This window comes from Anabrus simplex, chromosome 3 (genome assembly GCF_040414725.1).
Source record: "Anabrus simplex isolate iqAnaSimp1 chromosome 3, ASM4041472v1, whole genome shotgun sequence".
NCBI classification, from domain to species: domain Eukaryota; kingdom Metazoa; phylum Arthropoda; class Insecta; order Orthoptera; family Tettigoniidae; genus Anabrus; species Anabrus simplex.
Genome location: NC_090267.1, coordinates 42,303,010 through 42,319,700, shown reverse-complemented (window position 1 = coordinate 42,319,700; position 16,691 = coordinate 42,303,010). Strand labels below are relative to the sequence as shown.

General features: G+C 40.7%; 1 protein-coding gene across 2 annotated transcripts in view; it reads right to left on the bottom strand.

The window, feature by feature from the left end:
* The window catches only part of LOC136866637 (nose resistant to fluoxetine protein 6), a 73,173-nt gene extending 57,249 nt beyond the window's left edge, over positions 1-15,924 (bottom strand). For both annotated transcript variants that reach the window (XR_011017963.1, XM_067143754.2), the window contains exons 1-2: positions 15,633-15,924; positions 5,918-6,090 (exon numbers count right to left, since the gene is read on the bottom strand). Coding sequence is in view for 1 of the 2 variants with exons in the window: in XM_067143754.2 (XP_066999855.2) it covers positions 5,918-6,090; positions 15,633-15,912 (453 nt within the window). In the remaining variant the exon portion in view is untranslated. The remainder of the gene's footprint in view (positions 1-5,917; positions 6,091-15,632) is intronic.
* Between the last annotated feature and the right edge of the window lie 767 nt (positions 15,925-16,691).

Below are 16,691 nucleotides of genomic sequence, written 5' to 3'. Positions count from 1 at the left end.
ATTTTTTTTAAATGTCAATGTTTACACACCATAAAAGAGAACTGAAAACACATAGCATCTAAGGCACCGCATTTTAGTATGCATGGTAAGATCGTGATTCTTGAAGGTTGAGTTCATTGAGTTTAAAGCACTCTTCGCTTTTCCAAAGCGACACATTATCTCTTGCGAATTGCCCCATGCTTCGATAATGATGGTACCCAGGTACGGACACTATGAAACTGCCTATATACTTGCTCCATCCAGGAACAGGTTCAAGCCTCGGATAATTTTCTTTTTGATGATCGTATATTTTGTATATATATTGTAAAATAATACATGTGATTTCATGTTCTGTGGTCGTATTTGCCAGTACCGCAAAAATACATTTTTAAATATGAAAGTTTTTAGAATACCTAACATTATTTGTAAAATATATAATAAACGCCCATTGTAACATACTTCGTCATTAAATATTATTAGATATAGAAATCAAAAATACTAATATTGCCAAAGGACTTTGAATGAAGTATCGTACTCAACTTTAGTGTGAAACTTGTTTCTGAATCTTAGTAGCCATGTCATTTATGTTAGGTTCGTAACTTGATGTCTTCAATAACACACGAGAAGCACTTAACCTTGAACCAAGACGGTTTCTAACTGTTGATTTTACAACATTTATTGTAGAAAATAGCTGCTCACAGGCGTACGCTGACCCAAACAAAACTAGCACTATAGCAAGTTCCCTCATGGCCGAAAACATTTGTGGTAGGCTGTTCCACTGTTCAAGTGTTAAGTTCTCCTGCTTCTGGAAATAGTATTCACCATTAACAGCACACTCCATTTTCACCAATGCTTCACCAAGTTGTAGGAATTCGTTCATCAGCCATGTAGGCCTACTGCTATCTTGAAATTCAGTCAACTCTATTTCTAAATTGTCAATATCTAACCACTCAAAAAAATTGACCGTAATATCAGTCATTTGTGCAATATGAAGGTTTGAAATAATGTGCAAAAATTTCTCCAAATGGGATAATTTCTGGGCAACTATTTGTCTTACAAAATTCAAAACAATAAACAGTTACACACTAAGAAAAATTATTATGCGCTGCTGGCACACCCCACACAACTCTAACTTCCCTAATTGACTGAAGTGGGAGAGAGAATGGTTCGCCGGACGCAGCAGACATTTCCGGACCTATCCGTGTTGCAGCGTTGCCATAATGCACGTACGAATGGAACTAGAATTTAGATTTTCGGTACTTATTTCTTAAACCTGAAACACTATGACTATACAATGCGCCAGATATGTATGTATAGTCTATAGTACAAGACGTACATAAAAACATTAATATGTGCATGCGGTGTGCCACGGAAATCGTGTTCGCGTTTCACAAGGTGGCATAGGTTCGCCATCCCTGCCCTAACCTGACATTCTATTTTCTTGGACTTGTTACCTACTGACATCATTTTTGTCTTGACAAGGCTAATTTTCCTGCCAAACTCATAGCAATAATTTTCAAGTTCCAAGATACAAGACTGCAGGCTTTCTGCACAATGTGCCATTAAGACCGAGTCATCAGCATAGGCCGGACTGCTTACTAAATTTCCACCTAACTGAATCCCTCCCTGCCATTTTATACGTTTCAGCAGACAATCCGTGTAAAATATGGAGAACAGAGGTGAATGATTGCCCCTGTAAGTACCTCGAACAATGAAATTCTACAATCAGATCTCACTGCAGCCCAATTGTCAACATAAATACCTTTGATTGACTTTAATCATCTATCCTGTTCTCTGTAATTAACTAAATTATTTACATTTTTCTGTCCGTCTCTGTGGTGTAGTGGTTAGTGTGATTAGCTGCCAGCCCCGGAGGCCCGGGTCTGATTCCCGGCTCTGCCACGAAGTTTGAAAATTGGTAAGTGGGCTGGAAGGGTGTCCACTCAGCCTCGGGAAGTCAACTGAGTAGAGGTGGGTTCGAATCCCATCTCAGCCTTCCTGGAAGTATTTTTCCGTGGTTTTCCACTTCTCCTCCAAGCAAATGCCGGAATGGTACCATACTTAAGGCCACGGCCACTTCCTTCCCTCTTCCTTGTCTATCCCTCCCAATCTCCCAATCCCTCCCGGAAGGCCCCTGTTCAGCATAGCAGGCGAGCCTGCCTGGGCGAGGTACTGGTCATCCTCCCCAGTTGTATCCCCGATGCAGAGTCTGAAGCTTCTGGACATTTCCCTTGAGGCGGTAGAGGTGGGATTCCTCGCTGAGTCCGAGGGAAAAACCGACGCAGGAGGGTAAACAGATTAAGAAGGAGAAGAAGAAGTTTTACATTATTTACTCCTTTGCTAATTTAGCATGGGAACAGGCAGGCTGTTGATTATTTCCGGTATTATTTTGTTATTAAAGTTTATTATTCAAACTATTATTGGCCCATTAATATTGTAATCATGTGCACATAATAATCACAGCGTGGCAATGCTTCATCAGAGTGAATGGTATTTGGACAGTGAGCTGTTTGTATCATCGTAAACTCGAGAACAGGCTTGATTTGTCAGTCCACTCACTTGTTCACTCAGCCAGTGGGTGATCATACTGACAAAGGGAGGCTATGATGCATGGGTGACCGATTCGATCCACTTTTGGTACACGTGTAGGTCATGGCCCAGAGTAAAACAGGTGCAATTAGTTAGGCGCAATTCTCAGCCGTTTCCGAGAAATTAATTAATAAAATAATCCAGCGAGCTTATGTGCAAGCTATATTTGCCAATAGGTCAACGAGCTCGAGGCACAGCGGCAAGCGTTCCGCTTCGTTAGCGCGGGTTTTGTGGATCGAATCGCCCCGATGGACGACTTCTTAAATATTTCACAACTATCACAAATTAAGGGCTCTTCAATAATGGTCTTTCTCGAAAAATTTCTAATAAATTATTCTCTTTAGCGGAAATGGGTTCTGAAAATTTCGTAAAAAAATTCACAACATTTATCACTTGCGCAAGATGCCGCATTAATTATAGTTTCCCCCGCTTCTATAACGGGCTGTTAGGCCGAGACGGTAAAGGCGTGCTCGGCTTGCACGGAAGGACGTGGGTTCGAATCCCAGTCAGGAAGTCGTAAACTTTAAGAAACGAGATTTCAACTTCCAGAGGTTCACTCAGCCTACACAAAAAATGAGTACCAGGTTAATTCCTGGGGGCAAAGGCAGCCGGACGTAGAAATAGAATAGCCGGAAAGAAATAGAGTTAGAAATGGCTGTGGAAGTAAGGAGAAATTGAAGGAACTTACTAGAAAATTGAATCTAGCAAAGAAGGCAGCTAAGGATAACATGATGGCAAGCATAATTGGCAGTCATACAAATTTTAGTGAAAAATGGAAGGGTATGTATAGGTATTTTAAGGCAGAAACAGGTTCCAAGAAGGACATTCCAGGAATAATTAATGAACAAGGGGAGTGTGTATGTGAGGATCTTCAAAAGGCAGAAGTATTCAGTCAACAGTATGTAAAGATTGTTGGTTACAAGGATAATGTCGAGATAGAGGAAGAGACTAAGGCCAAAGAAGTAATAAAATTTACGTATGATAACAATGACATTTACAATAAGATACAAAAGTTGAAAACTAGAAAAGCGGCTGGAATTGATCAGATTTCTGGGGATATACTAAAGACAATGGGTTGGGATATAGTACCATATCTGAAGTACTTATTTGATTATTGTTTGGCCGAAGGAGCTATACCAGATGAATGGAGAGTTGCTATAGTAGCCCCTGTGTATAAAGGAAAGGGTGATAGACATAAAGCTGAAAATTACAGGCCAGTAAGTTTGACATGCATTGTATGTAAGCTTTGGGAAGGCATTCTTTCTGATTATATTAGACATGTTTGTGAAATCAATAACTGGTTCGATAGAAGGCAATTCGGTTTTAGGAAAGGTTATTCCACTGAAGCTCAACTTGTAGGATTCCAGCAAGATATAGCAGATATCTTGGATTCTGGAGGTCAAATGGACTGTATCGCGATTGACATGTCTAAAGCATTTGATAGGGTGGATCATGGGAGACTACTGGCAAAAATGAGTGCAATTGGACTAGACAAAAGAGTGACTGACTGTGTTGCTATATTTCTAGAAAATAGATCTCAGAGAGTTAGAGTAGGTGAAGCTTTGTCTGACCCTGTAATAGTTGAGAGGGGAGTTCCTCAGGGCAGTGTTATCGGACCTTTATGTTTTCTTATATATATAAATGATATGAGTAAAGGAGTGGAATCGGAGGTAAGGCTTTTTGCGGATGATGTTATTCTCTATAGAGTGATAAATAAGTTACAAGATTGTGACCAACTGCAACGTGACCTCGAAAATATTGTGAGATGGACAGCAGGCAATGGTATGTTGATAAACGGGGCTAAAAGTCAGGTTGTGAGTTTCACAAATAGGAAAAGTCCTCTCAGTTTTAATTACTGCGTGGATGGGGTGAAAGTTCCTTTTGGGGATCATTGTAAGTATCTAGGTGTTAATATAAGGAAAGATCTTCACTGGGGTAATCACATAAATGGGATTGTAAATAAAGGGTACCGATCTCTGCACATGGTTATGAGGGTGTTTAGGGGTTGTAGTAAGGATGTAAAGGAGAGTGCATATAAGTCTCTGGTAAGACCCCAACTAGAGTATGGTTCCAGTGTATGGGACCCTCACCAGGATTACCTGATTCAAGAACTGGAAAAAATCCAAAGAAAAGCAGCTCGATTTTTTCTGGGTGATTTCCGACAAAAGAGTAGCGTTACAAAAATGTTGCAATGTTTGGGTTGGGAAGAATTGAGAGAAATAAGAAGAACTGCTCGACTAAGTGGTATGTTCCGAGCTGTCAGCGGAGAGATGGCGTGGAATGACATTAGTAGACGAATAGGTTTGAATGGCGTCTATAAAAGTAGGAAAGATCACAATATGAAGATAAAGTTGGAATTCAAGAGGACAAACTGGGGCAAATATTCATTTATAGGAAGGGGAGTTAGGGATTGGAATAACTTACCAAGGGAGATGTTCAATAAATTTCCAATTTCTTTGAAATCATTTCGGAAAAGGCTAGGAAAGCAACAGATAGGGAATCTGCCACCTGGGCGACTGCCCTAAATGCAGATCAGTATTGATTGATTGATTGATTGAGCTAACCACTCTACCCTATCCAGTGCCGAGGTTAACAATGGTGGAAGCCTTTATCTTCCACTCCTCCAAGGGCCTCCATGGCCTGTATGAAGGTGACTTTGCCTTGCTTTTTGCTTTCTTCCTGGTTCTATGACCAGTATCATCCTAGTTAGTGCAGTAATTCGTTGCGCGGTCAACACCATATTGAATAAAAATTGGGTAGAATAAGCTGTACAAAATACTAGGAATAAAAATATTAATTTTTCGAACACGTGTTCTTCTTCTGCTTCTTCTTTATCTGTTTACCCTCCAGGATTGGTTTTCCCTCGGACTCAGCGAGAAATCCCACCTCTACCGCCTCAAGGGCAGTGTCCTAGAACTTCAGATCCTGGGTTGGGGGATACAACTGGGGAGCATGACCAGTACCTCGCTCAGGCGGCCTCACCTACTATACTGAACAGGTGCCTTGCGGGGGATGGGAAGATTGGAAGGGATAGACAAGGAAGAGGGAAGCGAGCGGCCGTGACCTTAAGTTAGGTATCATCCCGGCATTCGCCTGGAGGAGAAGTGGGAAACCATGGAAAACCACTTCCAGGATGCCTGAGGTGGGAATCGAACCCACCTCTACTCAGTTGACCTCCCGAGGCTGAGTGGACCCCGTTCCAGCCCTCGTACCACTTTTCAAATTTTCGGGGCAGAGCCGGGGTGGCAGCTAATCACGCTAACCACTACACCACAGAGGCGGACGCTATACTTCATACTGCACATAAAGTAACTTAATATCGACTTAGTGAAAAGTCTGTAATACTCACTTGTTTAGTCTTAGGTTTAGACATTAATTTAATAGTTGCAAGACAGTGTTGACCATGGAAATATCCATCTGTAGCGTTAATATCACGTATGTCGATGCATTCGTCAAAATTCCCAAGATTCTGGAAGTTCCCTGTAAGCAGTCCTTCTGGAATTCTAGTGGACGAGTCACACACTGAAACAAAGTAAAAATCACCCAAATATGTGCTTCGTAGTTACGAAGTTCAAAGTGCAACGTTCAACATAACAAATTACCTTTTCTGAACACTCCGAAGTAAAATATTTTCACTTTCCCATCTGGCCCCATTGAAGTATGAATATTAGCTTCAAATCTTAATGACCAAAGACAACTAAATTTGAAGACACCAGACATATTTTAACACGAATCTGGATAAGTGGTTTTCCATTTCTTTGGATGGAGTAATCAAGTAAATGTATATTATAACTTTTACCAGGGAATTTTTTTTGAAGCCCTTTACTTAGTTTCACTTAATTCTACTGGAAACTTAAACATTTACTTAATTGGATCCAGCTGAAATCCTGGATGTGTGAGTTTTAATTTGACGTTTCCGTAAAATATGTTTGCTTGTGATTTTGAAGGGGTTAAACTTTTTCCCAGATAGTTAGTTGGAAATGGATGATGAGGTGAGGAAAGAGCTATTCACAATTTCATTGTCAGAAGTCACGAAGTGAAAAAACAGTTATAATGGTAGTAATTTCTTTTTCGTTACAGAAAGTAACAGTACCACGTTATTTCCATATCGGTTACAAATAGTAGCCATCGCATTTACGTAAACATTATTACATTTCTGCTACGTTATTTTCAATCATTCCTAGTGTGGGAATAACTGAACAAGTTCCAGAAATATTATTTTTTGAAGAACTTATATATAAAATCACTGTCGCCCTTATACTAATCCTAACGCCAAGTTTTATGAAAATGCTTTGATAAAGTAACGGACAAACAGAGAGAAAAGCAGCCCAGCGGATGGGACTCGAACCAGCCAACTGTGGAAGCAGCAAGCGGCGGGCTCCTTGGCTGAATGCTCAGTCGCTCCAGTCCGATTCTGCGTCTGGTCTCGGATTTTAACACTGTATTCATTTAATTCCTCTGATTCGTCGTTTGGGTGTTTGTGTCTGTCTAAAGACAAATCTCTTCATATACCGGGTGTCTACAATTAAACTCAACTCGTTCTGAACGGCAAAGCACAGGCTGAAATTGTTCTAAGTGTCTGAACTATTATCTAAGCAATGCGCTCCCCAATTATGCAGGAAAAAAATCGAAGTCTTGCCACCAGGAGAAAGCATAGAGCTGTAAGCAGTCAGAACATGCAATATTCCGACACTCTGAAGTCAGTTCGTTGGTGGCACATACTGACACATTTTTGTTGCGAGAAAACTTCAGTAACGACCGCATCATCTCTAGGCATTTTCTATGTGCGTGGCCTTCAAATTCCCCGACCTAAATGCATGGGACTTCTGTTTGTGGGGATATTTGAAGGATCATGTCTATCAGGGACATGTCCGGTTTCTGCTTGATTTCGAGGCTAGCACACAACGAAATGTCGCTCTGATTTTACTCCATATGCTGCGCGAAAATATCTAACATATTGAGCAGTGTTTACAACCATAAATCCTAATAAATATGCCTCAACCACCATTATCCTGTGTTTGATTTTTTCTGCTTTTTCTCCAACAATGCCACTGTTTACAGCGCTATATTCACTGGGTAACATTATTTTCGGGCTTTACATGAAAACGGGTGTATTTAGATCACTTTTTAGAGCTGTTTACAAATATGGTATAAGCTTTCCTGTAACACTCACAGTTTTTATGTAAATACGTAATTTTCCTTTTTTAATTCGCGTGTGCACTGATCGATAAAACATGTACATTAGAGTAATCGAAAACGATCAATTGCGGTAAAATCGTTAGGCTGATGTCTATGTTTACAGAGGAACACTGAAATTGGTTTAGTTTCGTTTGAAAACGTGCTCTAAATAGCTATCCAATACATATTACAAGTGCAAATCAGTCTACAAATGGGGAGTTCCTCAAGACGACACTGTGTAAACAATCCCAACTCCTTTTGTTTCATTTGAGGCTCATTGACTTTGAAATCGATAATAGAGAACATAACCTCATTCGTAAAAAAAAAAGCTTACCTGGCATATTTCGGTGTCAAGTTAGGCGACCAAGATAATAGGTTTGCGCCCCACAGCGTGTGTCATACGTGTGTAGCGGGATTGAGAAAATGGACCCAGGGGAAGCAGAAGTCCTTACCTTTTGGAATTCCGATGGTGTGGAGAGAGCAAACAAATCACACCAATGATTGTTATTTTTGTATGGTAAAAGCTGAAGGCCATAACAAGAAAAGTATTAAAAGCATTGCATATCCAAACCTGAAATCAGCAATCAGACCTTTACCACGTGGACCTGACATTCCTGTGCGTAACCCACCAGCAACCCTGCAATCATCATCGTCATCATCATCATCGCCTGGTTCTAGTGACAGCGATGAAATCTTGATAACCACGGAAGAGTTACAACCAGAGTTGTTTACTCAATGTGAACTAAACGACTTGGTAAGAGATCTAGGTCTCTCAAAGGAGTTGTCACGAATGCTGGGTTCTCGTTTAAAGGATAAAAGACTGCTAGCTCTAGGTACAATATTTTCCTGGTACCGAACAAGAGAAGAAGAATTTCGTGAGTACTTCACTGAATAGGCTCCTCTTTTTTACCGTAAGAACATTGAGGGAGTACTATCAAAATACGGAATTACATACAACAAGAATGAATGGAGTTTATTTATCGATGGAACCGTAAACATTATCAAAGCTGTACTCTTACACATCACCAATAAGTATGGTTCGATACCTGTAGCGTATTTTTACGCCTTGAAGGAAAACTATGAAACCCTTGCAATGTTATTAACGGCAATTGAGTATTCGGAGCACGAATGGATTGTATGTGGTGATCTAAAAGTTATAGGAATGCCTCTTGGACAACAGTCAGGTTACACAAAGTATCCAAGTTTCCTCTGCCTGTGGGACAGCCGTAGACGTGATGCACACTGGGTTAGAAAGGAATGGCCATCTAGAACAACAATGGATCCAGGAGACAAGAATATAATAAGACCATGTTTGGTGAAACGAGAAAAAATCATTCTGCCACTTCTCCATATTAAACTAGGGGTCATGAAACAATTCGTAATGGGATTGAATAAAGATGGTGACTCTTTTAAGTACGTCTGTCAGAAATTCTCCTTCCTGTCTGATGCGAAACTAAAAGAAGGAATCATTGTGGGACCACAAATACGGAGCCTTACGACAGATGAACAATTTCAGGCGTTGATAACCTTTGAGGAAAGATTAACTTGGATAGGTTTCATGAATGTGATAAACGGTTTTTTGAGGAACAGGAAGCACCCGGATTACAAGAAAATCGTAGAAGATATGTTGATGGCTATGAAAAATTTAGGTTTTAATATGAGTATCAAGCTACATTTCCTTCATAGTCACCTCGGCATTTTCCCTGAAAACTTAGAAGATTTTAGTGAAGAATATGGGGAGCGATTCCACCAGGATATGAAAGAGATAGAAACACGTTATCAGGGCAGGTGGAATGCTGTGATGTTAGCTGACTATTGCTGATGTATGAAGAGGGACAATCCGCAGTTGCAACACGTCAGACGATCACTAAGATCACACTTCCGCAGCAAAAGGAAGAGAGTTTAAGTCATGAAAATTGTATCCTGGACCTGCTATTTGTAGAATTAAATTTTATATGTTCACAAGCAAGGTAAATAATAAATTGTTTTCTGGATTCTTTTTATTTTTAGTTATAGTTACTTTACTGGTGTTTAATTCCCAAACTTCGCTGTAAGTGATATTATAGATTAAGTAAACACTTAATTTGAAATTCTGTAAAATCCGTACGTGATTCATAAAGTCTTATTTCAGATTCATAAACAGGAGGCAAAACTACATTACAATCATCCATCAAAACTAAAAGCCTTGAAAAGAATTTATTTTGTAACTCAGTGTTATCAACACGAGGCAAGAATTTCTCTTCTTGCTACTTGCTTTACGTCGCACCGACACAGATAGGTCATATGGCGACGATTGGACAGGGAAGGGCTAGGAGTCGGAAGGAAGAGCCCGTGGCCATAATTAAGGTACAGCCCCAGCATTTGCCTGGTGTGAAAATGGGAAACCATGAAAAACCATCTTCAGGGCTGCCGGCAGTGGAGTTCGAACCCACTATCTCCCGGATGCAATCTCACAACTGCGCCCCCTTAACCGCGAGGTAAGACTTGGAACTAATACTTATATATTACTTTTACCATCATTCGCGAGCGCATTGCGTGGTGAGCATAACTACGAAATTTCAGAATCCTACGGTCATTACAACCCGTGCTGAGCCGCACTAAACGCCGTCAGTTTAATTGTGGACACACTACAAAGAAGAAATAGTGAAAACATAACTCAAAACAGGGTTGGCTTTCGGAAGAACGTTCACCCGCGAAACATAAAATGCAGAATCTAATCAATTGGGACCGAGCTCGAGAGCTGCAGTCTCTTAAGTGCGGCCAGTATCCAGTATTCGGGAGATAGTAGGTTCGAACCCCATTGTCGGCAGCCCAGAACATATTTTTCCGTGGTTTCCCATTTTCACACCAGGCAAATGCTGGGGCTGTACGTTAATTAAGGCCACGGCCGCTTCCTTCCCACTACTAGCCCTTTCCTGTCCCATCGTCGCCATAAGACGTATCTGTGTCGGTGCGACGTAGAGCAACTAGCAAAAATAACCAATTGGGTACAATTTTAAACAAAACAAGAAAAAGGACGCCGCGACTAACAAGAAAATCTGTAAATATTATTTGGCATGTGATAAGTTTTTTGGAGTACAAACTCGTGATGATGATTCTTGTTATTATTACCGTAATTAATACATTATCATACATACATTATCATTATAGACTCTTATGCCTTTCAGCGTTCAGTCTGCAAGCCGCTGAGAATTTACTAAACGTCGCCACAATCCTCGATTTTCAACTAGCGTTGTGGCCTCATTTAATTCTATAACTCTTATCTTTAAATCGTTAGAAACCGAATCTAACCATCGTCGTCTTGGTCTCCCTCTACTTCTCTTACCCTCCATAACAGAGTCCATTATTCTCCTAGGTAACCTATCCTCCTCCATTCGCCTCACATGACCCCACCACCGAAACCGGTTTTTGCGTACAGCTTCATCCATCACGTTCATTCCTAAATTAGAATTTATCTCCTCATTCCGAATACCATCCTGCCATTGTTCCCACCTGTTTGTACCAGCAATCATTCTCGCTACTTTCATGTCCGTTACTTCTAACTTATGAATAAGATATCCTGAGTCCACCCAGCTTTCGCTCCCGTAAAGCAAAGTTGGTCTGAAAACAGACCGATGTAAAGAGAGTTTCGTCTGGGAGCTGACTTCCTTCTTACAGAATACTGCTGATCGCAACTGCGAGCTCAATGCATTAGCTTTACTACACCTTGATTCAATCTCACTTACTATATTACCATCCTGGGAGAACACACAACCTAAATGCTTGAAATTATCGACCTGTTCTAGCTTTGTATCACCAATCTGACATTCGATTCTGTTGGATTTCTTACCTACTGACATCAATTTAGTCTTCGAGAGGCTAATTTTCATACCATACTCATTGCACCTATTATCAAGTTCCAAGATATAAGACTGCAGGCTTTCGGCACAGTCTGCCATTAATACCAAGTCGTCAGCATAGGCCAAACTACTTACTACATTTCCACCTAACTGAATCGCTCCCTGCCATTTTATACCTTTCAGAAGATGATCCATGTAAACTACGAACAGCAAAGGTGAAATATTACAGCCTTGTCTAACTCCTGTAAGTACCCTGAACCAAGAACTCATTCTACCATCAATTTTCACTGAAGCCCAATTGTCAACATAAATGCCTTTGATTGATTTTAATAATCTACCTTTAATTCCATAGTCCCCCAGTATGGCGAACATCTTTTCCCTCGGTACCCTGTCCTATGCTTTCTCTAGATCTACGAAACATAAACACCACTGCCTATTCCTCTCGTAGCATTTTTCAATTACCTGGCGCATACTGAAAATCTGATCCTCACAGGCTCTTTGTGGTCTGAAACCACACTGGTTTTCATCCAACTTGCTCTCAACGACTGATCGCACCATCCATGCCAGTGAATACTTTGCCTGGTATACTAATCCATGAGATACCTCGATAGTTGTTGCAATCCTTCCTGTTCCCTTGCTTATAGATAGGTGCAATTACTGCTTTTGTCCAATCTGAAGGTACCTTACTAACATTCCACGCTAATTTTACTACTCTATGAAGCCATTTCAACCCTGCCTTCCCACTGTACTTCACCATTTCAGGTCTAATTTCATCTATTCCTGCTGCCTTATGACAATGGAGTTTATTTACCATCCTTTCCACTTCCTCAAGCACAATTTCACCAACATCATTTTCCTCCTCCCCTTGAGCTTGGCTGTTCACAACACCACCAGGATGATTTCCTTTTACATTGAGAAGATTTTCAAAATATTCCCTCCACCTCTCCAGCGATTCCCTGGGATCTATTATGAGTTCACCTGAATTACTCAAAACACTGTTCATTTCCTTTTTCCCTCCCTTCCTAAGTTTTTTTATTACTGTCCAGAAAGGTTTCCCTACTGCTTGACCTAGCCTTTCCATGTTATTACCAAAATCTTCCCACGACTTCTTTTTGGATTCAACAACTATTTGTTTCGATCTGTTTCTTTCATCTACGTACCAATCCCTGTCTGCCTTGGCCCTTGTTTGGAGCCATTTGTCATAAGCCTTCTTTTTACGTTTACAGGCTGCTCTCACTTAATCATTCCACCAAGATGTTCGCCTTTTCCCATCTTTACACAAAGTTGTTCCCAGGCATTCCCTTGCTGTTTCTAATACAGCATCCCTGTATTCCACCCATTGACTTTCTATATCCTGAACCTGCTTACTGTCTACTGTTCGAAACTTCTCACTAATCCTATCCATGTACTTCTGTCTAATTTCCTCGTCCTGGAGACTTTCTACCCTTATTCATTTGCAGTCAGATTTCACTTTCTCTACCCTAGGCCTAGAGATACTTAGTTCACTACAGATCAGATAGTGGTCTGTACCATCGAAAAATCCGAGAAAAACTCGTACATTCCTAACAGATTTCCTGAATTCAAAGTCTGTTAAGATATAGTCTATTATTGATCTGGTACCCCTAGCCTCCCATGTGTAGCGGTGAATAGCCTTATGCTTGAAGAATGAATTCGTAACAGCTAAACCCATACTAGCACAGAAGTCCAGAAAACGCTTCACATTCCCATTAGCTTCCATATCTTCCCCACATTTACCAATCACCCTTTCGTATCCTTCAGTTCTATTCCCAACTCTCGCATTGAAATCGCCCATTAGCACTATTCTATCCTTGCTGTTGACCCTGACCACGATGTCACTCAATGCTTCATAAAACTTGTCAACTTCATCCTCATCTGCACCCTCACATGGTGATTACACGGACACAATTCTTGTCCTACTTCCTCCCACTGACAAATCTACCCACACCATTCGCTCATTTACGTTCCTAACAGAAACTATGTTGCGTGCAATGATATTCCTGATAAAGAGCCCTACCCCAGACTCTGCCCTTCCCTTTCTAACACCCGTCAAGTACACTTTATAATCTCCTATCTCTTCCTCATTATCTCCCCTTACCCGAATATCACTTACTCCCAGCACATCCAGATGCATCCTCTTTGCTGACTCAGCCAGTTCTACCTTCTTTCTTCCATAAGTCCCATTAATATTGATAGCTCCCCATTGAATTCCATTTCGTTCGCCAAGTTGTCTCCAAGGAGTCCCTCGCCTGTCAAATGGGAGTGGGACTCCATTACTCCCATAGGTCCGAGGCTTGCTTAAAGTGTTCTGAGCTCGGTAAATTCATGAAGCAGGATGCTACCCTACTTGCACATAGTCCAAGTGAGGATCTCTCCTGTAACGGGTTATGGGCCACGGTGGATTGTATTGTCCTAGCCGCCTGAGCACAAGGAAGGCCACGACTCATAATATGTCCGAGATGCCCACTCCCATTCCATAGCAACTGGTATCCCGACTCTCAGGACCACTTACTAGGCTACTCAGCCGTTGCCCATGGTTCACGAACTAGGACGTGACTACAGTAACCCACAAACATTAATTAATATCGACATTTAAAAGGAGTATTCACCATAAAACATATCTGTGTTGGTGCGACGTAAAGCTACTAGCAACAAAAAAAATGCATATTAATGAAGTAGGAGATGAAAGCATTTTTGAAATACTTGTAACGGAAGGAAGAGGTCAGTAAAGGGTACAGATCTCTGTACATGGTTATGAGGGTATTTAGGAGATGTGGTAAGGATGTAAACGACTGGGCGAGTTGGCCGTGCGGTTAGAAGTGCGCAGCTGTGAGCTCGCATCCGGAAGATAGTGGGTTCGAACCCCACTGTCGGCAGCCCTGAAGATGGTTTTCCGTGGTTTCCGATTTTCACCCCATGCAAATACTGGGTCTGTACCTTAATTAAGGACACGGCCGCTTCCTTCCCATTCCTACGCATTCTTTGTTCCATCGTCGCCTTAAGATCTCCCTGTGTCGGTGCGACGTAAGCAACTAGCAAAAATAGAAAAAGATGTAAGCGAAAGGGTACATAATTATCTGACAAGACCCCAGGTAGAGTATGGTTCGAGTGTGTGGGACTCTCATCACGATTACTTGATTAGGGAACTAGAAAAAATAATCCAAATAAGATCAACTAGATTTATTCTGGGTGATATTCGACAAAAGGGTAGCGGTTCGAAAATGCTGCAAAATTTGCGCTGGAAAGACTTGGGAGCAAGAAGACGAAATGCTCGACCAAGTGATAATTTCCGATCTGTCACTGGAGAGAATGACATTAGTAGACGAATAAGTTTGTGTGGTGATTTTAAAAGTAGGAAAATTCACAATATGAGGATAAAGTTGCAATTCAAGAGGACGAATTTGTGGTAAATATTCGTTTATAGGAAGAGGAGTTATGGATTGGAATAATTTTCAAAGGGAAATATTCATTCAATTTTCAAATTATTTACAATTATTTAAGGAATGTCTAGGAAAACATGGTGATTGATTGATTGATTGATTGATTGATTGATTGATTGATTGATTGATTGATTGATTGATTGATTGATTGATTGATTGATTGATTGATTGATTGATTGATTGATTGATTGATTGATTGATTGATTGATTGATTGATTGATTGATTGATTGATTGATTGATTGATTGATTGATTGATTGAAGATGTCGAAAGGTATTGAAGCGAATGTGTGTTTTAATAACGGGTGAAATTTACATAATTGATTCACTGACGCAAGTAATAGTTATCTGTCTCCAAAGAAAAATAACACAGACTTCAGTTTTCAAGTAAAACGGAATGAGAACTAAGGGAGGCTAGAAAGAAAACAGCCTATTCCCAGACATCGCCTTCACAACGAAGTTAAGCGACGCATACCAACGTCATGTCAATTATAATCATAAAAGTGTAGCTATTTTCTCAAAACACAACAGAGCAGTTAGGACTGCCGAACATGCCAACAGGTTTAAATGTACTGTAGTTAATATACTTACTGGACATCGCCCACGATTCTCTCATGTATGATTTGTGGTACAGATTGACGTGCTGCTTGCATGGCTCGCTTAGAGGCAAGCTATCGTAGTTAGTTCCATAACATATATCTGTGATGGATATTCTCTGAGCACCGATTGCTTTACGAAGCTGTTTATAAACTTCAGCAGAGTTTCTCACAGCGTGAACAGTAGATACGGCCTTTTGGATGTCCCCGTAAACTGACGAGAACTCCATAAGTAGTAAGAGACAGCAAATAGAAGATAACTTGAAGATATTCATTTCACAGTTTACAGTAAGATACTACAGACATTCTGGAGATGCGAGGTCAGTATATATAGTCATGATGCTGGGGTAAGTGTCCATTGTGTACATTTTATCTTATCAGATACCTCATTTCAACGAGCAGGTGGTAGCACATTGATTGCAAGATTGCATCATTCAGCAAGCATTCCTCGAAAGGTGACCACTACATTGACATAGTTTTCATTCACTTCTACTTGAGATAGCCAGATGTCACATTAGTGTGCACTTTGCAACGGCATCTCAATTATTTTATATAACTCGCAACCGAGCGAGTTGCCGAGTGGTTAGGATCGCTTATCGATGGGTTTTCATTCGGGTGATGGTGGGTTCGAATACTTGAAGATGGTTTCCCATTTTCTCACCAGGGAAATACTTGCGCTGTACCTTAATTCAGGACACGGCTGCTACCACCCCACTCCTAAACTTTTCCCGTCCTTTCGTTGAAAACCTTCGACGCGTTAGCAAAATTAAGCACACACGTACAGGTGTATCAGAACTAAACCTACAGAAAGATCGGGGATGTTCCTGTTGCTATGTTAAGAATGATGGGGCAATCAGGGGCCTATTCCATGAACGAACTTTGCAACTTTTCAACTTTTACTTTGCAGTTTTCAATTATTGCAAAGTGCAAAGTCCTCCTGTTCCATGATAATCTAAGTAATACTTTTCAGTTTCTCTGCAAAGTGAATAGTCTCTGCGTAAGAGTGAATCGACCAAGTTTAATCCATGAACAAACTTTATAATTCTCCATGATT